The sequence below is a fragment of the Gracilinanus agilis genome, chromosome 4 (genome assembly GCF_016433145.1).
Source record: "Gracilinanus agilis isolate LMUSP501 chromosome 4, AgileGrace, whole genome shotgun sequence".
Classification (NCBI taxonomy): domain Eukaryota; kingdom Metazoa; phylum Chordata; class Mammalia; order Didelphimorphia; family Didelphidae; genus Gracilinanus; species Gracilinanus agilis.
The window spans coordinates 27534911-27557217 of record NC_058133.1 but is presented as its reverse complement, the minus strand read 5'-3'; the positions used below and the strand labels follow the sequence as shown (position 1 = coordinate 27557217).

The following is a 22307-nucleotide window of genomic DNA, read 5'->3' as shown; positions in this document are numbered from 1 at the left end:
TCTATTAGAAAGCGCCACAGAAACCCTGGCCCAGGAGGGCCGAGGATCGGGGGATGTCAGGTCCAGAGAAGCGGATGCCGGTGGAGACGTGACTTCACTCTCCTCACGTATCCTAAGGGCTGCGGTGTGGAAGAGGGAACCGATCTGTTCTGCGTGGCCCCATACGCAGCAGGACCCCCGGGGAAATTCTGTTCAATCAGGCCAGAACTGGCTACGGAGGGTAGATTTCTGCTCCATCCATGCAGCTTCCCGTGACCAACAGGCACGGCCAATCTATCCATGCCGCCTCGTAGTGCACAAGCAGGGGGGAAAGGCTCTTACATCAGGTGCCCAGAGAAGGAGCCAGGCCAGTCATGAAGCCAGAGCAAGGGTGAGCAGAGGGACGGTCAGAGGAGACCATCATCTGCCCCAACACACAAGAAGAGGGACCCCAGAGGGACTCTGATGGGTGGATTCACAAAAGGATATGGAGGGGAGATCCTAAAGGATGATGAAAAGGTGGAAGGAACCACAATGACGAGATGGCAGATCCTGCAATAGGAGCTGTGTAGCTGTGCAAAGGGCTCCAGAATGTTCACTTTCATGGGATCCTTTCATGGAAGGGGCTGAGCTATGGTCCTGATACTAGGGAAGGTGCCATGGCTGCTTTGGGGGAATGGGGGAGGGTACTTTGGAGAAAGGCTGGAAGAGAGGCCCCTGCCTGCCAGAAGATGCCATGAAATGCCTCCCCAGAGAGAAAAAGTGACCTGGGAGACAAAGCATTCCCCTCGGCCTCTCCTTTCAAACTCCAACCCTGGGATGATCCGAACACTAACGTCTTGGATTCCCTCAGTGTTACACACACAAGAGTGCAAACAGGTGTTTGTTCTGCTGAATTAAATACAGCCTCTGCTTAAGCATCTTCAGGGATGGGGAGCTTACAAGATAGTCCTTTCTAGGTATGGGCAAGTCTTATTGTGAGGACATTTTCCATGTGAAGTGAGCCAAAATCTACTGCCCTGAAACTTCCATCCACCCATTAGCCCCAGCTTTATACTCGGAGCCAACAGAGAAGGCCCTCTTCCACACGACAGCCTTTATTCTTCCTCTTCTGACATTTCCAGCCTCCCTCCCAGCTCCCTTTCTCTGAACGTCATTTAGCTTGTTAACGTCTCCCTGAAAACATGGGGCCCAGAATGGAATAGATAATGCAAGAGTCACTCTTACAGGGGGCAGCTGGGTAGCTCAGTGGATGGAGAGCCAGGCCTAGAGGCAGGAGGTCCTGGGTTCAAATGTGACCTCAGACACTTCCCAGCTGTGTGACCCTAGGCAAGTCACTTGACCCCCATTGCCTACCCTCACCACTCTTCTGGCCTTGGAGCCAATACACAGTATTGACTCCAAGACGGAAGGTAAGGGTTTAAAAAAAAAAAAAGTCACTCTTACAACACAGAAAGCTTTTGGTCACTGCTTTGCCAAAGATGGCAGATCTGACGCTCCAGAAGTCTGAAAGACATCCCAGCTGCCGCACCCAGCCTTAGGGCAATGTGGAAGAAGGAATAAAAAAGTCAGATTTTAAAAATGGCTTTTTGGGAGAGGCCTGAATGAACACAGCCAGGCCAAACCATTCTCCCTTCCTAAGACCTCATTGCATTTATCAAATGTAGGAATAGCTGGTTTTAAGCCCAGATCAAAATGTCAGCTCTGAGAGGACAAAGACTTTGATGGGTATCCACAGGGATGTCCTGAAAGGCACCTCCTGTGGCATCCAGTGGGTACCAATGTCCCATTAGCTAGGCTTAGACGGGTACTTTCTACCAGAGTAGGATCTCCCTCCACTGCTATGGGTGGCAGTTTCTTAGCCGTTGATGAGGTCTGGGGGTTCAGACCTTAACTACAGCCAGGCTTTGGGAGTCTCCCCAGAACTAGCCAGGTTGATCCTATTAAAGTTACCAATGTGATGAGTGGTAGGTTCTGCTGAGCAATGACCAACCCTTGGGCAGCAGCTTTCAGGGGAGCTGGGGCCCTCACTCTATCAGTGCTGCTCTGGTGCTCAATGCCTGGAGACCCCAACCTGGAACTTCTCTCTGTTCCCTCAGGTTATCTACCTCTAAGGTGCAACTCAGCCAGAGCCACAGGAATCAAGTTGAGGCTGTGGCCCCAGTGCAAGGCCTGATAAGTGAGGAGCTGGTTGTCTTATCTGCTCCGGGCCTGGGCTCTGAGGGCCTGGCTGGAGGGACATTTTGGGTCTTCACTACTCCTGCAGTTTGGGGGAGCCCAGTAAGATGCTTTCATCCCATCCCTCATCTCCCATTTACCACGAGGTCACTGCTGCTGCTGGCAGCAGAGAAGGGATCAAGTTCCGGGGCAGCAAAAAGATCCGTCACAGATGGCTTGAAGAAACAGTCGGCGGCAAATGGGTCTGAGCCTTTGAAGGGATCCCCTCCAAATGGATCTAAGTCAAATCAAAGCAGAGAACACAATGAAAACCCCTTCCAGCTGACTTCAGAGAGTTGATCTGGACAGAAGAATCTGGCTGTACAGAAGAGCATCTCCCACCTGACCAACCGGCTAACCCTGGGGGAAGTTTAAGGAACTCGCAGCCACCAAAGACATGATCTCGCTTGTTTGGTAAAAGATGTCGGGGATGGTTGGCCTCCTACACTTAAACAGAGCGCGTGGTCTTCCAGCTTGCTCATTGGCCACCTCTAACAAATGGCTAATTCCAGCAGGGCACAATGGCAGCTAAAGAAGAGATCAGTTCCAAGGTCTACAGAACAGTTTGGGATCTTTTCTCTAAGCTTAGGCCTGAACCTGTGAGACGGTGTCCACTGGAGCCAACATCTTTCCTTAGTGAAAGACTCTCCATTCCAGAGCTCTCGGCTAGTTTAAGGTTTGTGGAGTCATTTTCAAGGGCTTTCCCCTCCTCCATATTCATGTCTTTTATGTCAAAAGAAATACATTATTCTAATAAAAAATATCTGGCTGCGACAAGAGAAAAAATATTGACACTTTTTCTTAGGGGGTGACATCTTCCACATTTCCTTGCCTGGATTCTAACCCTTTAGGCCTCCGTTTCCTGCCTCTGTGTTCACTGACCACTGCTGAGACATCTTCACCTCAGCCTTTCCTCCACGTTATTAAGTCTCTCTGATGTTGGTCTCTCGGCCTGACCTTGACATGGGGCTGCTAGGTGGGCCATTATGCCAGAGAATGAAGGTTATTTTCATGAAAAGGGTAACTGTGAAATTAGGAAACTGGCTGAAATTCACCGATCCCTGCTTAGAGGAAAGGGCAATAGCAAGGCAGCTCTGTGTCAATTTTAAAAAATGAGGAAGAGGAGCCCATCCCCTATCAAGGGACCCCTACCCAACTCTGCCCCATAATACAGGTTAAACTGGAGTCTGACATGGGATTGAATTTCAAGCACCCGTGGGGGAAGGGCAGGTAAAACGTACTGACCTATTTTTCCGAAAGGATCATCCTTGAAAGGGTCCCCTGGAGGCAAAAATAAAAAGGTAGCCATCAAAATAGTGCTTGCTCCCCTCCGCCACCAAAGCCTTCCTCTCCAAAGGGAGGCTTTCTCAGTACAAAATGGCCTCCTGATCTTTCAGAAGGCCCCGAGGAGCTCGAAGGCACCCCATGGCTCCTCTGGGCCCAGCACAGAATTCAGCCCTGGAAGGGCTTTAGGGAGCTGACGGGGCATGAGCCAGGGGCACCCCGATCTGAGCAGCAATGACCTCCCGAGTCTATGCCACGCCTGCACGTGGTTGGGGCAAATCCAAGGGCAGCCTGTGCCCGCAGAGCTCCAGGGCCGAGCGGCCGGTGCCACTCTGGCACGGACGTTCTGGGTGGTCTACGGCCCTCCCAAGGGCAGGGGGGCTGCCTTTGTGCTCCCGGCGCCCAGGAGAAACCATCAGCCTGCCCTGAGGCAAGGCGGCGGGCCCCCATCCCTCTCTTCCCAGACTTCCCAAACCAGCTTTAGCCTCAGCCCAACCAAAACAAACGCTACTTACGACCAACAAAAGGGTCCGACTGGAAGAAGTCCAGGTTCGACTCCACGGCGGTGTCAGACAGGGAGCTCGAGTCTATGCTGAAGAAATCTTCCTAGAAAACATTCAAAAGCATCGGGAAGGAAAGCGAGCTCCGGTCATTACACCGCCAGGTCTGTCGTTTGGGAAAACCAAAGGGCTTTCGGTTTAAGGGAAGGGGGGCCGCATACGGAATGTTGCCCTCAGGCGGGGGCTGCCCTTTGGGGGCCACTGACCCCCCCGGACATCTGGGGGACCAACATCCTGGGGGCCTTCCTGGGCAGTCCCTGGAGCACGTGGGGAGCCAAGAGGAAAGCCAAGCCAGCCTCTCCTTCCCCTCCTTCAAAGTGGGGTCCAGACTCACTTTTTCCAGCACGGAGCGAGTCACCCCTTCCTTCTCGTCAGCTACCTCGGAGGAAGGAACTTCGGGACTGCTTCTGACCTAAACGAGATTCAACGTGAACAGACTGAGTTTGAACCCCAAGTCTGGCGGATGTGTAGAAGGAGCAGGGGGGCCGGGCCGGGAAAGCTGGGCCTCACTGGGGCCGTCCCACCGTCCCCACTACCGGCCGCGTCCTCATCTGCGACAGAGGGCCGCGGGGTACCGACAGAACAAGGCGGCCCGACCCCGGCTCGGCCGCACACGGTCCGTGTGGCTTTGGACGGCTCTCCCTGACAGAGTCACCCAGCCTTCCTGCTGAGCCCCTGCGAGGAGGCGGGAGTGGGGGGCGCGAGACTCCCCGACCCCCCCTTCTCCTGCCCCTCTAGCGAAGGAGCCCCATCCTCCGCCCTCCCTGCGCTCAGGGGAACGTGCGCCGAGGGCCTCTGCCAGCCCCCAACGCCCCCCCGGGGAGCTGCTCGAGCAGGCGAGTTATTTCACATCTCGGGCTCCTGCTCTGTAAAACGGGGCCCAACGGCTGGTGCCGTCTCCTTCCCAGGACGGCACTTTGGACACAGAAGAGCGAGGGATGAAGACAGACAGAGCGATGGGAGAGCCCGTCGTCCCCGGGGCCTCCCCCCTCCTCTTACAGCGCCCCGGGAGCCCGGGCGAGCCGCAGCCACAGGCCCATCGGGCCCTCCGCGCGGCGCTTCCTCACCGGAGACTCCTGGGGCCCGGGCTCCGTGTCCAGGGCGCTCGGGGTGTCCAAGTGCTCGTGGAGGTTGGCCGTCTCGCTGCTGCTGTTGCTCAGGCTGCAGTACTCGGCGGCGCCGTTGACCAGCATGCCGTGGGAGCCCCGGAGCCAGCTGTCCTGGCTGGCGGAGGCGTCCAGCTCCTTCATCTCCGTCAGTCTGACCTGCATCTGGAACACAGGAAGGGGAGGCCCGTGGGAGCCCCGCCGGAAGGTCCGGGTCATCTTGACCTCAAGGGGCCCGGCAGGGAAGCGAAGGGACGAGCTGCCCAGGAGGGCGCCCGGCTGGCTCTCGTGGCCGTCCCCCCGCGGACGCACGGCCCGGCTCTGAGTCTTCCTCAGCCTGGCCGGGAGGCCCTTCTCGCTGGGCACGTCGAGAACGGAAGCAGCCCCGGGCCCACGCCGCCGCCATGGATCTCGGCAGACGAGGCTCCAGATCCGAATGTAACGGCCCTGCCTCAGAGATGCGCAGCTATTCGCCCAAAGCAGCCCAGCAAAGCCGCCCGGGGCCTCGGGGACTCGGGAGGACGGAGCCTGACTCTGGGCCTCTCGGGCCCTCATTTACAGAGCGCGGCTTCTCTGGGCTCCACCCAAGCCATGTGCTGTTTCTGTGCCCACTTTACAGAGAAGAAACTGAGGCTCGGCAAGGGGAAGCGGCCCCTGCTGGGTCCCAGGGCTGGGGACAGGCCCGGCCGGCTGGCCTTCCCCTGTGCCCTGTCCGAGCCTGGCCCCCGCCGTCCCTCCCATCTGCGATGGCCTCCTGCCTCAGCCCCGCCTCCCACAATCCCCCGCCAGCCCAGGGCCGCCTCCTCCAGGAGCCACTTGACACGGTTCTGGGGCCCCGTTTTCGCTTGGGCAGACGGCGGCTGGCGCCCAGGGAGGCTGGAGGCTCCTGGAGGGAAAGGACTCGTTCCAGGCTTTTGGCCGCCGTCTGGCTGCCCCTAAATCTCCCCCTGGACGGGCCGGGCCTTACTGAGGTGACTTCCTGCTGGGACTCCTGCAGGTGCTGCTGCAGCGGGGCCAGCTGGGCCTTGCCGGCCTCCACGCTCTCCTCTAGCTCCGCCGTCTCTCGCTGCAGGCGGCTCAGCTCCGCGCGGGCCTTGCTCAGCTCCTCCTCGTAAGTGGAGATCTGAGACTCTTGGCTTGTTAACTCGGCCTTCAGAGACGAAATCTGGAAGTGGGGCAAGGAGGGAGGGAGGGAGGGACGAGAGAAAGGGGGAGGCGGGAGTATTAAGTGCCAGCTACGTGCAGGAAGCTGCTGGGGGGGGGGGACCCGAGGCAGACGAGGTGAGGTGACTTGCCCAGGGTCACACAGCTAGGAGTGTCTTGCTTCTGGATTTGAACTCAGGTCTTTCTGAATGGAGGCCCAATGCTGCTCTCCCTGCACTACCAGCTACCTCTAGGGCGTCACACCTCAGTAAAACTCGAGGCCCATAAAACAGCAGGAATGTTAGTCAAGGTAACCCGATCCCTGGATGAGGAGAGGGGTGTGAGCCGGGGCTGCTGTGCTTTCAGAGCCCTTCCAGGGGCTCTGGTGGTTCTCAGAAGAGCCTTGTTCCATCTCCCGAAGGACCCCCAACAACTGCTGCTCTTGCCGCAGGGGGCTTCCCCTGTATCTAGGAGGGCCCTCCGGGGGGCCCCAGAGAGACGGCCCTCACCAGGTGGGCCTCCTCGGCGCACTGCTGCCTCACATCATTGAGCTGCTCCTCCAGGGTGGCTTTCTGCTCGTCGAGCCCATTCAAGATGTCCTGCACTTCTTGCTTCTGGGCCTGGAGTTTCTGCAGGTTGCTGCTCTCCTTCTTGACTTCATCTTGAAGGTCCTAAAGCCAAACAAAACATCAGGGTTGTTTCCAACTAGCAGGAAGAACGACAAAAAAGCACGCCGAGGATGGCGCCCTCCCCGGCTCCTCCACCTGCCTCCACCTGGCAGTGCCTCCCGGAGCACGGCACAACTCTGGGCCGGCGGACAGGAGAAATGACCACGAGGCCTCTTGGTCAAGTGGAGGTCCTTGGAGAGGTCACACAGGAGGCCGGGGTGATAGCAGAAACACTCTGCGCTCAAGGCCGTGGGACCTTGCTGGCGAGGGGCCTCCCTGCCCTGGGCTCATCACCGACCATCCTTCGAGGCCCCTCATCAGGAAGTGAAGAGGCTGCAGAATCGCTTCCCATCCCCAACCTGGGGATGAACCTCTCTGACCGTCATCCCTGACCTGGTCCTCAAGGCTTCCCAGCTCCCTGGGACTGGCCGGACACAACCCAGCATCACCTCCATGCCAGGAGCAACACAGATGGGGACAATCCTGACACTTTGGGTTCTCCAATATCATTTCCTCCCTACAGGTACCTCTTCAAACGCCCACATCCCTCCCCTCAATTTAAACAGTCGAGAACTGGGGGTTTCAAATAAGCATGATCTAGAACACGGTTCATAGTCAGGGGTCTGTGAACTCTTAGAAAAATGTTCAGTCACTCTCCAGACATCCTTCCGCATCATGACTCCCCATTGTGGTTTGGATAGCTTGCAGGTTGGCATGAGAAATCAAGTGGGGATTTTGGGGGAGTTTATAGAGGTCACAGACAACACATGAAGGCTGTCAGATGACAGAGAAAAAGTTTAGAAACTCAGAAATGCATAAAACATACACACAGTATTGTATAATACCAACATATTTCATCTTTAAATGTCACAAATACACACGATTTCTTTTTTAAAGTTAAAATAAGTAAAAGGTTTCAAAAAGAATGCAAAAGCTAGTGGATGACACACAAAGGCTAGGAATGTTCATCTCAATTGACATATAGCTTCTAAGTACTGTGACCAAGTACTTACCCCATATTTTATAATAAGGTGCTGCAAACACTGCATAAAGGAAAAAAAAATTTCAGCTTTCTTCTCTGGGACAATGGGAGGGCCAAAAAATTTGACTGAGATCTCCCAGATGGCGGGGGTGCCAAACCCCTAACCCTCTTGATGGGAAAGGGATACCTGCATTTCACTCAAATTGGTTTTCTTTATAATCCTACCTATTCTATTTTAGGTATTTATAAACAGAAATCCCAGACAGGGAGTCCCTAGACTTCCCCAGACTAGTTGTCCAAGAGGCCCAGGGGACGGACAGACAGACGGAGAGAGAGACAGACAGACACACACACACACACACACAAACAGCTCCTCATTTAGAAAATGGTCCCATCGGTTCTGACCCTTTAACTTCACACACTGCTGACATGCGAAATGGTTCTAAAATAATGGAAACCAAAACGTATACGCTCCAAGTTATCGAGACCCCCGGCCCAGGCTACAGAACACCCTGGCTCTGGACGGCCGAGGCCTCTTCCCGGCTGGTCTAGCTCGCCTGGAAGCCTTTTTCTATCCCATTAACGTCAGCGCCACATCCACGTGCTCTGCGGCATCTCTGTTTCCCACCAAGCAGACGGCAGAGAAGGAAGAGCACAGCCGGCTCACGTCTGACACAGGGCTTGATGGGCCTCCCTAGCTGCAGACGGTCAGACTGCCCTCCACGATCCAGGCGACCCAAGAGACAATGGGCACGGGCTGGGGACAGGATCGCCTCCTCACACTGTGATAATTAGATTAAGTCTACACTGCCCATCTTTAGATTTAATCACCAAAGGTGAGAACACATCCAGTTCTGGGAGGTCCTAAGCCAAGTGTGCTAGAGTCAACTGACCGCCTCCTAGGCAGTACTAGGAGAAGTGTCTGTTGTGATTGGACATGCAAATTAGGAGGGAGGCCCAGGAAGTGACGCATAAGTGACCCCTTTAAAAGGAGAAGGTCCGCAGGCAGCAAAGGTCTTGGGTGGAGGACAGCATCGGGTGAGGAGCTCTTCTGCTCATGGAGGAGTGTTGGAATGCTGAGACTCTGGTGGGACCTCCGACTGCTTCCCTTTGAATGACATGTGTCTGGAGGCTCCAGCCTCAGGGAGGCCTCTATTGCCTTGTTTAATTTTTACCTGGTCCGGGCCTCGGGTCCAGGCCAGAGTTTCTCTCTCTCAATTTCCCTACCTTCAACCTTCCTAATTCTAAATAAATCACCATAAAAGTCAATTTTGACTTGAGATTATTCCTCAGGAGCGGTCCCGGAAGAAGGCCCGCCATCCGCAGAACCTCGGGGCCTCGCTTCCAGAATCCATCGAGCCCATCCCGACCGCCCTCAGCACTATTTCTATGCACCAACCTGCGCCGTCTGACCTTCTAGCCACCTTCCCAGGCTCTGGCCCAGGGCCTCTAAGAAACAGGAAACACAGGAAGCGCGGCCACCCTGAACATGGGAAGACCCGGGTTCCGATCCAGCCTCTGGCACGTCTTAGCTAGGGCCCAGGACAACAGAACCAAGCCGGAGCCAAGGAAGGAGCATATCCGGGGAATGGAGGAGGGCGGCATGACTGCTGTGCTGCTTTTTAAATTCAGAGATATTTTATTTCCCCAGGAACACGGAGTCATCATTTTCAACAGACATTTTCTAAAATGTTAAGATCCAAACCGTCTCCCTCCTTGCCTTCCCTCCCCCCACGTGGAGCGGATGAGCCATGGGCCGTGGGCCGTGTGGGCGAGAGCTTGAGGATGGACGGCGGGGTCTGAGCAGTCCAGGCTCGCTCCAGCCCTCCTGGACCATTCATTGGGATGGGCCCTCCTCCCCACGGAGCCCTCTGAGGCCTCCCTCCACACTCGGGAAAGCCCCACAGAGAAGAGCTCCTTCACTCCTGCGGCACACCTGGGAGAGGCGCCCTTATCATGGCTCTCATTTTACACATGAGGAAACCGAGGCAGACTGAACCCACGACACAAAGCAGGGAGTTGCCCAACAACCGGGGAACAGCCGAACAAACTGTCCGTGCGCCGGCCGGTGACTGCGCGCCAAGAAACCAGAAACAGCCGGCCACTGAGAAGCAGGGGAAGAAGCGGCGCCCTCTGGGCCCGGCCCCGGCCTTCCTGCCCTCCCTCCGCCTTGCCTGGGCCCCATCTGTCCCTCCCCGACGGCGGGCTCCCTGCGGCCAGGCACCGCGGCTGCCCTTCTCTCGGGGTTCAGCGTGGGCTCCCTGCCCATCCTCTGTCCTCGTGGCCTCCGGCCGCTGGGAATGGCACCCCCTTCCCTTTGTTAAAGGCAACAGCAATCTCAGAGAAGTCGAAACAAAAGCCATCTTTATCTGTGTGAACACACACACACACACATGCACGCACGCGCAAGCAAAAACAGTTTTCCAAGTGTCAGACGTGACCGAGTGGCCTTCACACAGACCAAGGTTCTACTGCGGCTCGGACTGGAAGGCATCAGAATAATCAACGACAAAAGCTGGAAACAAATCATCTTCTCATGAACTAACTCGGTGGCCGTGTTGAATCTCGGGTGGGCGGGTGGCGGAGAAGGAGGGCGTGCGGGAGCCCAGACGGGCCCTCCCTCCCCTGGCAGGGATGTGCGGCTCGACGTGCCCCTCGGAGCGGGCGGCTGCACGTGCGGCGAGAAGCCTCCGGGGGACGCGGCGTCACCAGGACTTCACGGGAACACGCAGAAGGCAGAAAAAAGCGACTTCTCTAAGCGAGCGGCTGCCTGGGGTCCCAGGAAAGCCTGACAAGGAGCCCGTCTGGGCCCTTCCTTGGGAAAGTGAGAGCAATGAATGAACGCCAACGGGGAGTCGTGCAAAGCCCCCATCTGTGGGGAGAAGCGCCAGGAAGAGGAAGGATCCGCGTGTGCGGCGTGACGTCCTGCGCCTATTTTTAATTCTCCTTATTTTGGGACAAACTCTCCGGGCCTGACGTGGGCCCAGGAGAGCAGATGGGCGCATTCCCTCCTGCTGGTGCTGCTCCAAAGACCAGAGCGAACATCGTCCGCAGCCAACAGGCAGGACTGGGCCGATGCTCTTGGCTGGGGCAGTTTTTAAAGGCCTCCCCAGAAGAGGCAACCAAAGGGGAGCCGGTCAGGAGGTGGTGCTCCAGTGCCTGGGCAGCCACACTGTCCCTAACGCCAACAGCACGGACACGTCCGTCATGAGGAGAGCCGCCCGAGGAGGCCCAGCCGGGCTTGGAGAGCTTCAGGGCCCACACTGGCTGCCTTTCACCAAACTGCAGTGGCTCCCAAGCAGACACCCTAGAAAGAGCCACAAGAGCCTGGGGGGGGGGGGCTGGTCTGAGCTTTCTTCCCCGTGGTGTGACCCTGGGCAAGTCACCTTACCCCACCTGCCTAGCTCTTGTAGCGCCACGGCCTTGGAACCAATGCTTAGTACCAATGGTAAGATAGAAGGGGTTTAAAATAAAAATAAGAGAAAAAGGATATGGATCCCCCAGCAGCCCGGAGGAACCCCCGGCAGCCCAGAGGAGCCCCCGGCAGCCCGGAGGAGCCCCCAGCAGCCCAGAGGAGCCCCCGGCAGCCCGGAGGAGCCCCTGTGCTTCCCCAGGCCCTCTCCAACAGGCCTGCACTCTCCCATCTGTCTCCTGCAGGCTCCCCTCCTTCCTGCCTTTCTGGTGGCCTCTCCATGCACTCAAGAGTCCATCTGTCCAACCACAGTTCATCTCCCACCTCCAGGCCTCTGCCTTGGTGGAGCTCCTCGAGGCCTCTTAGATGACCGCCGGTCCTGGATGCAGGTCGGGCCCTGCTTCTGCCTTTTATCTGGGCCCCAACCCTGGGCGCGGGCCTCACACACACTAAGGGGTCATTGGCCCACTCCAGCAGGGGCCGAGCCTCCTCAACGACAACAGCTCACGGGATTTCCCTTTTCCTCTACAAGGACATGGATAGACTTCCACACTGTAGTGAGGGCGACTGGGGGGCTCCATGGATACAGAGCCAAGCCTGGAGAGGAAGGTCCCGGGTTCCAATGGGGGCCTCAGACACTTCCTGGCTAGGTGACCCTGGGCAAGTCACTTCACCCCCTGGCCCAGCCCATGGGACCGATACTCAGTTCGATGATTATGTGCCTCCAGCTCGGCTCTGTGGACAGGCAGGCCCGGCAAGGGGTCATTCAGAGCCCTGGACACGGCAGGGCACTCTCCCTGAGCAAGGACTGACCCTCGGAGCTCCCAGGTCAGGAGCGGGGCCGAAGGCCTCCCTGCTCGATCCTGGGGGGACCGGAAGCCGGGCCTCCCCCACTTCTAGCTGGGGAGTTCTAGAGAAAAGCAACGCTGGGAGGGAAGAGGACAAGCTGGGGGGAGGCCGAGTTGGAGGGCCTTGGGGGGGAGCCCGAGACTGGAGAGATGACCACACCAAGGCCTCCGGTCCTCACCCGACGCCCGCCACAGCAGCCCTCTCCCCTTTGTCTTTCTCAGGTAAGGAACAGAGGTGCCCGCAGGGCAAGGCCGGCCAGCGAAGCCTGGGAGAGAGGAGGCTCGCTTCACCCTTCGACCTGAGAGGGAGAAGGTCTGCACAGAGGAGGCCACAGAAAGACCATTCGCTGGGCTTGGCCATTAGGTTGTGCTACAGTGCAGAGATGGCCCGGCCAGGAAGACCCGAGTTCAAATTCAGCTTCTGATTCTTACTAGTTGTGTGACCCTGGGCAAGTCATTTAGTCTGTTGGCCTCCGTTTCTGAAACTGCAAAATGGAGACCACAAGCCTGAGCCCCCCAGCCTGTCGGGAGGAGTCACGGGCTCAGCCCAGGGCCGGGCACCCGGGGAGGACCTCGCAGAGGAGGCGGGGAGGAAGGCCTGAGGAGGGCTAACAAGCAGAGGCTGTGCGGGCAAGACCTTCGAAGGAAGGTAGCGGGAAGGTGTCCCCCGACGGCTTCCTGGCTGACCGCCTCAGGATGTCTGCAGGAACCTCCGGCATTCTATCCTGCCCCCTCCCGAGGCCCCTCCAGGCCAGGGGACACGATGGCTGTTTCAGACCAGCCAGCAGGATGGTGTCTGGGTCCGAGGGCCCGTCCCCTGCTGGCCGCTCACACGTCTCTAAGAAGCCCAGGGCTTGAGCAGGGGAGCCCTGACGGGGAGGCCTGCTGATGCACCGGCTGGTTCCTCTGAGACCGAAGGGGAGTGAGAAGCCCCCCTTCTGGATCCCCCTGGCCGTGGCTCCCTCTTCTCTGCCCTGGCCCCAGGCAGCCCCAGGCACATCTTCAGTTCTTAATTTTTAAAATGAATTTGATGGCAGTAATCAGACACTGAGGAGCGTGGGCCTCCCGTGGGCCTCCCGTGGGCCTCCCCGGCCTCACGGCAAACCAAGGCAGCAAACGGGAAAAGGGCAACCCCCCCCCCCGCCCCGGCCTGGAAGGGGGATCCAGGCTGGGAGGCTGCCAGAATGGGAAAGGCACTGCGGACAAGAAGTGGCTCCGACCTCCCAGCCTCTGCCTTCAAGGGAACGGGCTCCCCTGGCTCTGGCAGCAGCCCAGGTGAGAGAGGCTGTCCAAGTCAGCGGGCTGGGCCACAAGGGGCTCAGTGGATGGAGAGCAGGGCCTCGAGACCGGAGGTCCTGGGTTCCAATCTGGCCTCGGACACTCCCTTGCTAGGTGACTCTGGGCAAGTCGCTTCACCCCCACAGCCTAGCCCTCATGGCTCTTCTGCCTCGGAAGCCATAGGCAGAGGGTAAAGGCTTTAAAATAAAAAAATAAATAAATGAACAAAGTCAGCAGGGCCCAGTGGCCGGGTTCAAGCGCTGCTTTGGGAAGGGGGAAGCCCCTCTGTCGGGGGCAGCAGCCTCTCCCACCAGCCCAAGGAGACGGGAAGTTTGTCTTGTGCAGAGAGAAAATGAGAGATGCAGGGGCTGGAGCCGGCCATTTCCCCAGGCTCTCCTCGTTTGTCGCCGGTGGAGCGCGCTGAACTAAGCCTGCATTCTGCTCTCTGGCCGGCCCCTTCTTTCCTCCCTGTGGCTGTCTGTTCCTCTGCTCCTGGGGAGCTGGGGGCACCCCATCTGGTGGCTCCACTTCCTCAGGCAATCGGGGGGGGGGGGCACAAGAAAGCAAAGACCAGGTGGAACTGCTGGCCAGGAGAGGACCATGGAGGAAGTGCCAGCGAAGGTCTGAACCCCCCCTCCCAGCCCCTCAACCTTTATAACAAGCCCCCCCCCCCAGCTTATTTATGTCACCATTGTGTCACTGCACGACTGCATATGCCTTCACCAAATGGACATTCGCTGGGGAAGGGGCAGAGGAGAGGCTCCAATCCCCTTTGTACGGATTCTGCTGCAGTGCTCGGCTAAATTTAGAAAGGGACGGACCGAGATCTGCCAAGATTGATTCCTTCGGCTCCGACATGGGCTCCTACCCTTCTTAAGCTCTTTTTCTGCCTCCTGGAAAGTGCTCGTGCTCTCATACGTGGCAGGGACTTTTCTTTCTCTCTTAAGGGGCTCAGAGACTCCCCACAAAACCCAGCCTCAGGGTCCTCCCTCCAAGCACACCTTGATTTTTGCATCATCTTTGAGTGTCCAGTCAAAGCCATCCATGTTGTCTCCTGCCAAATGGATGGCTCCCTCCCCTTAACCCTAGGGTTCCCCATAAAACCATTTTTTCTTTCCAGCTGCCGCACAGCAAGGCCAGTCTCTGAGGAATGTCCTCCATAAAACACTCACACAATGACCTGAAACAGCGAGAGCTCTCACTCATTCTGACTGTGAATCCCCCCCCCAGAGGGGCCCCAAAACATCTCAGCTCTGAAAGGAAAGCCGAGCCGGAAGGGACGGAACACCATGGCTTGGGGCTGCCCATCCACTCAGGGGGGAGGGGGGAGCTGTCACTGTCCCTACCTGGGATCCCCTAAAAAGGACGGCATCACATCATTCTGGATGGGTGTCGCTCCCCCTCCCCCACGCATGAGCCTCGTTTGTTCACTGCTGACATGGCCGGAAGGAGCCAATGTGGATGAACATCCATCCATCCAACCATCCATCCATCCATCCATCCATCCATCCATCCATCCATCCATCTCCGTCACACAGGGCTCCTCACACGCTCCCGGACTGACAAACCTGCCCTTTCCTGGGACATAAGGAGGAATGCTGCTTGTAGACATCCTGGCTGACTCAGCCAACTTAAACTGTTCCCTGGGATTATTCTAGATCCTCTCTAAAAGATGCAGAAGCCCTAGAAGAGATTTTCTTGGGGGTGGGGTAGAGACATGATCTCACCCCCATCACACAGCGGCTGCAAGCCTCCCTCCATCTGTACATCGGTGGCCACGTCTGCACCCTGTGGAGCACCAAAGCTTCTCACGACTGACCTACCTGCCAACCTCCATCCGTGCCCAGCACAACGGGCAAACCCTAAGCCATGCTTTTCCAGCACAAATACCATCTTTCAGACCAGAACACAGAACCCCAAAAGACTATTATTAAGCAAAAGAGAAACGGGTGGCTTGTGCTCAATGGCATCTGTTAGTCCCTCGCTCCACTACCCAGGGCCAGAGCACACGGGAAGCGGCCCTCCTCGCTCTTACCTGGACCTCACTGGTCCTCTGCCGGATGTGGTCTTCCTTCTCCTTGAGATCCTGCTCCACGCTGTTCTTTTCCCTGGAAGACCAGCACACAATGCAAGAATATTTGAGAACATCAGCTACGGCCGGGATGGTCATCCACCCTCCAAATCCAGAATCGCCTTTTAAATACATGGTGACACGTGCAATTCTCCAGGATGGGCAGCTTTTCTACCCTCCTCTCTTGGAAACCGACATAAACCAGCTTTTACAAAATAGCTGGCACTTGACAATGTGGTTAAGTGCAAAGAGAAGAGATTAAAAAAAGGGAAGGAGAAAAAAGATAATCAATGAAATACTCGGGCTTGGGTGATCTCACTGTTGCTATGGAACTCTTGTCTAATGAGAAGGCTGGGGAAGGAGAGGGAGGGGCTGCATCAGCTCAGGGCATTTAACCCTTCACAAAGCCTGACACAGCCAGGGAACAGCGAATGCCCAGCCGCCTGTGCTCATTTGCCTTTAAAATAGACTTGTTTGCATTGGCTAATTTTAGAAAGCACAGAAATTTTGGACCCAGATTCTGGGAGCTGGAATGATCACACGGAGCTATTTATCAAGAGGAAAAAGCAACGGAACAATATGGATTTTCATTGATAAAAAACACAGCAGACTAATAGTGGGCACTACACCAAAGAAAGAAGAAGAATGTCCCTTGCAGCCAAATTCTCCACTGGGTACCGCTGCTCTCTTTTAAATGCCCAGCTCATACGGCCATTCTGAAAGGCCAGCCCACGTCTCACAAACCTAACCCAAGGCCAGCTTCAGGCTGCAAAGTCGATCCCTGCATTGAGAGAGGCTTGCTCAGGAAGGTGGCCCAGGACTGCCTTCAGAGACCACCTGCTCCTCCAGAGGACTTTCCGGCCCAAATAAGAGGACAAACAAACCGGCTCTGGCAAGGACTAGCAGACACCTGGGGCCGCTGTGGGGCAGGATGGAACGGAAGTGATGCTGGTGAGGAAGGCTGCAGGCTTTTCCTCAAAATCAGAACATGATCCCACTGCAGCACGGTCTGCCCTCTGTCGACTCTCCTTGTGTCACTGGACATACACTGAGCTCACACCTAAAGCCTGGCCCAACTACGAGCACTCCAAGCTGGAGGAAGGGAGCCCAAGCAATGAAAGGGTTAAAAGACCGTGCCACGGCCAATCTGCGCTTTCCTTACTTTCTGTCCTTGGATTTCACTCTTCACCGAGACAACCACCAGTTTGGGCCATCTGTAGCACCCCCAAAGCTTTCTGCCCCAGATGCCTTGGGAGCTCCCACTAACCATGCGTCAGGTGGAGGAGGAGGATGCCGGGGAGACTTTAAACAATCCCTCACCACTCTAATCATGGTGGCGGCAGCTTTCTCCCATCCCTTGACTACTCTCTGTGCACAATCCCCGCCCCCACCCCAAAGACCACTGGACTAAGAAGATGGGAAAGTCTTAAGTAGGAAAAGCGCCCCCCCCAATTCTCGGGGTCCCTTGGGAAACCACCGCCTGGCTCCTGCTTTGGTCTACTCAGTCCTGCTGCAGCACCTCCAGAGGGATGGAGAGAAAAGAGTCACATGGAACCCCCTCCCCCAGGAGCTCATCATTCCTGCTGGCAGGTGAGGAGGAAGGGAGGTGCTCTCCATCAGGGCCTCAGAAGAGTCAGGAGACAAAGCCCCCCCTCCCAGACCACCTGAGCACAGCGCACAGCTGCCGGCAGCAAGTGAGGGAGACTCCATCAGAGGCTGTGCTTCTTGGGCCTTCCTGCAGCCCAGCAAGATCAAACGAATGGAAAGGTGAAGAATTGAAGCCCCCAGGGGGAGGAACCATGCCATTCTTTGAGTCTCTCCAACCTCCAGCACCATGCCTGGCACACAGGCAGAGAGGATTACATGTTTATTCAACTGAATGGAATTCTGGGGGTATTTTCCCCCCACAAATGCTTTTTTTCCCCTCTAACCCATATCTTCTTTCTTAGAACCAATGCTAAGTATTGGTTCTAAGGCAGAAGAGCGGCAAGGGCTAGGCAATAGGGGTTAAGTGACCTGCCTGGGGCCACACAGCTCTGAACCGAGGACCTCTCATTTCCAGGCTTGGCTCTCCATCCACTGAGTCACCTAGAGGACCTCCAAATGCTTAATTCTTACACACAAGGGCTAAATAAAATGCCACAGATGCACAATCCCCAAGGCAACTCTGAGCATCTCCTTGCTGTCGGAAGATGATGATCTCAGGTCAGCATGAAGGGGCCCTCGGGATCACGAACCCGGTGTGAGACAGAAGAGGCCTCAGAGGTCATCGAGTGATGAGAAACTCAGCCCCGGGGGCGCGATAACCACATTCAGTGAGACTCTGCCCACAGGAGATGGCAAACAAACCTCTGCGGGCCTCTTGTGTCGCAGAACCATACACTTCCACTCTACCAGCCTGCCTCTCCAGGCCAGCTCACTCATTTTGCAGATGAGGAAACTGAGGCCTTGCCCAATGGAGAGCACCCAAGTCTAGTCTGGTCACCAGAAACAGTTTCCTGCCATGCACAGATCTAGTCTATACCACGACAGAAAAGATGGCAGAAGACATGCAAGAATTAAGCAAATGAGCAATCCAAGCCCTGTGCCCGGCATCCAAAGGCCCCATGTCTTAGCTCCATCCTGCCAGTCCAGGCAGATCTCCCAGAGATCTTCCCGCCTCTAGATGTTCTGTTCCAAACAAGTTGCTGCATTTTGGACATGACTCCCATTTCCCCACCTCAAGGCCTTTGTTCACACAGTTCTGCCTGCCTAGAAGACGTTCTGTGACCAGGCTTCTCTGCTGAAGTCCTTTTCTTCTCATGCCAAAGTTTCTCCCTCCTTCTCTCCTGTCCAGCTCTGTTTGCATGATGTCTATGGATGCACCCATCAGGCATCACTCTGTGTTCTAGTTATGTGGGTATGTAGGTCACATGCTTTTACCAGACCAAATTTTATGGAGGTAACAGAACAGTCCTGGACACTGTAAGAGCTGAACTGTTTCTTGAATGCCCTCTTGGGTTATATGAAGTTCTTTTACTAGTGAGATAGAGCATGTAAGATTACCTGAACTTAGAGAGTCACTACAAAAAATAAAATTTCAGCCTGTCATATTATTGAGATCCCTCTCAATGAATGCCTAAGATTTAGTTCTAAAAAGCTTACCTTAGAAATCAAGCCCTAAGATCAAATCATTTTCCCACTGACTTCCGCTCTCACTTCCAAAGGCTCTAATTTCTGATTGTTCTGCAAATAGCAGGGGCCCTTTAAGCTCCCAGCAGACTTTTCCCTGGAGCCCCACTCTTCTCTGCCCTCTTCCGAGGGAGTTAATGGTACTTAAAGGCACAAAGGCCATTTACCATTTAAAGGGAGACTCAAAAAGCAAATAATCCTTTTGTCATTTACAGTAAAGTAAGTAACATCCTCTGTGCAAACAGTTACCTGCTTTGTATATCCAGGTCTGCACAGAGCAACGTTTTTGTAAGAAAGACATAGCAAGAACAAAACCAGGCTATGGCAGTGATTCATTTTGGGCCAAATATTTCCCTTTTTAATCCAAAGGAGAAAACAGCTTCCTAGGGGGAAACAGATCTTCTACACAACGTTAAATTGACCAATCCTAGGACCAAAATAGATTTTTCTGAATCATGTTTTTAAAAGATGATTTTTGTTGTAAGACATCAGTGCCATAACAACAACATCATTTACTCCCTGCAGAAGCCCCTGTGACACCCAAGGCAGAAGAGATCCTAGTTCACAATTCACTGTGGCCACGCTGGGGGCTTAGTCACTGTCCAGGGCTGAAAGTTGCACCCCCAGGCAGGAGGGACAGCCCAGCAAGGGGAAAAAAGCTCTAGATCTTCAGGGACATGAGCTAGGTGAATGCAGAAGCCTATGTTAAGGGCCCACTGTGGGCCAAAGATTCACAACCAAAGCCATCCTTGCCATCAAGAAACTTAGGAGATGGGGCTGGAGGAGGAGGGAGATGGGGACTGATCTGACCCACACACTAATGTCTATAAGGGAGGGAAGCCAATGAGGATGCTACCGCAATAGAGCAGGTAAAAGAGGATGAATCAAAGAAAAAGCATTGACGAAGGGCTTCCTAGGTGCCAAGTGCTGGGAGCTCCAGAGAGAAAAGGAGTCAGTCTCTGTTCTCAAGGCGCTCAGCTCTCTCAGGGAGACGACTCATCTAAGAGTTCAGCTGGCAAGGCAGAGGCATGGAGCAAATGGAAAAGCCCAGGGGCCCAGCAGATCAGATGACGGTGCCCAGAAGTCTGCAGGGTAGATGGCAAGGCCCGAAAGTCTTTCCTCACACCTAAAGGCTTGCAGGAGATAGTGTTTATCAAGAGCTTCTTCTATGTGCCGGGCGTCCTACGAAGCTAAATCCATACTTGTTGATGTAATTAAAAGCATGCTAGACAGATCCTGCCCTCAAGGAGCTCACATTCTAAAAAGGAAAGATGACACACTCCTGCATGTAAGGTAAGGGGCAAAGATACTGGTAAACGGGCAGAGAGAAGTCCAGCAGGATGACTCCCCAATTCAACCAAGTGGTATGAAGGAAGGGAACCATGAGGGGTGAAGGAAAGACAAGGGAATGGGCTCCCAAGCCCACTGTTCTTGAGGGAGAAGTAAAGGAAAGAGGAAGAATGGTGGGTCTTCACTACCACCAGCTGCTGACCCCGTGGGAGTTTAGGCTGCCTAGTTGGAAGTCTTTAGGAAGGGCAAAGTATGGTAATCAGAGTGTGAACTAGAGAAAAGGCCATGTGAGTGGAAGGAAGGTGACTGATGTCAGAATAGATTAGACTCGGGAATGATTCAGTTTAGGGCTGAAGGAGATGCCAAGACTTTAAATGTGGGTAAAGAGAAGGAATTGGGAAAAGTATTTGGGGAAGGGATTAGGCTTAAGCAGGGGTGGGGTATGAGTTCCATTTTGGAAATGATGAATTTAGGATATTCATGAGTCACTGAAAAGGGAGTCTACCTAGCAAGATGATGCTGTGAGACAATTTGAGGGGATGTTAAGGATGAATATATACATTCTGGAGTCATCTACACAGAGATGACTGAACCCATAGCGACAGAGATGATAAGAAAAGCACAATGAAAGGAAGGAATTGTGGGGGACATCCCTCCTAGCAGCTAGGTGGCACAGTAGATAGAGAGTACTAGACCTGGAATCAGGAATATCTAAGTTCAAATCTGGTCTCAAGACACTTATGAGCTGTGTAATTCTGGACAAAGTCTTTTAATCCTGTTTGCCTCAGTTTCCTCATCTGGAAAACAGAGCTAGAGAAGGAAATGGCAAACCACTCTGATATCTTTGCCAAGAAAATTCCAAATGGGGTAACAAAGGGTCAGATATGACTGAAATGACTGAACAGCAACAACACCCTCACTTATAGGGGATGGAAAATGGATGATGATCAAGCAAAGAAGAATGAAAAAACCTAGTCAGGTATGAAGAGACCTAGAAAATAGCCTTGTAATGGAAGGCAAGAAGAGAGAAAAGTGACTAGGAGGGAATGTTGGTAACACAGTTAAATAAGGCACAGAGGTCAAAGAAGAGGCCAGGAGATCCAGCAATCAAGATTAGTGATGATCATGGAGAGAGCAGCTTCATTCAAGTAAGTCAGAAGCCAAATTCCAGGGGCCATAAAGGCTGAGGGGGGGCTTCTGAAGGGCATGGCCACCTTCCAGTGACTCGCCAAAACACAAAAAGAGGAGAGGCACACGGTACCATTCTCTAGGCCCTTTCACTTATTGCTCTTTTCCCTTTGGCTATGGGTAAGCGAATCTCCAAGAAGGGTGACAGTCTGGGTATCAAGGGTTCAGCAGAGAATGGCCCATAAATGTGACCACAGCAAGCCTGGATGGGTCTAGGATGTTATTCAATGTGCTGTAGGCAACACTGTAAGCAAACAGGTTAAAAGCCAGATTCTAGCCAAGAGAATAAAAGGGCACAGTAAGCATATTAAACACTCAAAGAGCAGAGAAACCACCTCCATCTGGGTTAGCTTTCAAGAGAAGTTTTAGCCTACTCTACGTAAAAAAGTCCCCTCTGTGAGGACTAATGGCGATAAGTCTGAGCTATGGGATCAATATCCTATGAATTCAAGACATAAAATAACAGTAAAAATAAATGATAATAAAGAGTTTGGGATTATTGGTGGGGGCAGGGAGTGCAAGGGGACAAAGAATGGGAATAATGTATGAAGATAACGTAAAAAAATTAACACTCACCTTCCATCTTAGAATCAACACTATGTATTATTCCAAGGCAGAAGAGCAGTATGGGTTAGGCAACAGGGGGTCAATGACTTGCCCAGAGTCATACATCTAGGAAGTGTCAGAGGCCAGATTTGAATCTAGGACCTCCCTCCAGGTTTGGCTCTCTGTCCACTGAGCCTGCTCCTAAAGATATATATGTACATAAATCTATATCTATATCTATATCTCTTTATTGGTGTTTTCCCTTTGTGTGTGTGTGTATGATATATTAAAATAAAGAAGTTTGGCCAAGAAAAGGAGTACAACTCTAGAAAAATGTCAGGTGATGGCTAGAACAGGGAGAGAATGTAGAACTTGTAGTGAGAAAGACCTAGGTTCAAATCCCTCGCCGCTGACACTGCAGCTGTGTGACCAACGGGCTAGTCATTTAACTTCTCCAAGACTCAGTTTCATTAACTGCCCAACGAGAATTATAAAAGCCTGCAGCAATGGATCGTTGTGAAGCCCAAGTCCATGTGAGATGAGAACAGGGCTTTGCAAATCTTA

At 54.3% G+C, this 22307-nt stretch overlaps 1 protein-coding gene across 1 annotated transcript in view; it reads right to left on the bottom strand.

Moving 5' to 3' along the window:
• EPS15 (epidermal growth factor receptor pathway substrate 15) overlaps positions 1-22307 on the bottom strand; it is a 120408-nt gene that overhangs the window by 12655 nt on the left and 85446 nt on the right. The window contains exons 13-20 of the mRNA XM_044677168.1: positions 15513-15585; positions 6799-6960; positions 6114-6311; positions 5108-5311; positions 4375-4452; positions 3996-4086; positions 3442-3477; positions 2298-2434 (exon numbers count right to left, since the gene is read on the bottom strand). Of these exons, the coding sequence (XP_044533103.1) occupies positions 2298-2434; positions 3442-3477; positions 3996-4086; positions 4375-4452; positions 5108-5311; positions 6114-6311; positions 6799-6960; positions 15513-15585 (979 nt within the window). The remainder of the gene's footprint in view (positions 1-2297; positions 2435-3441; positions 3478-3995; positions 4087-4374; positions 4453-5107; positions 5312-6113; positions 6312-6798; positions 6961-15512; positions 15586-22307) is intronic.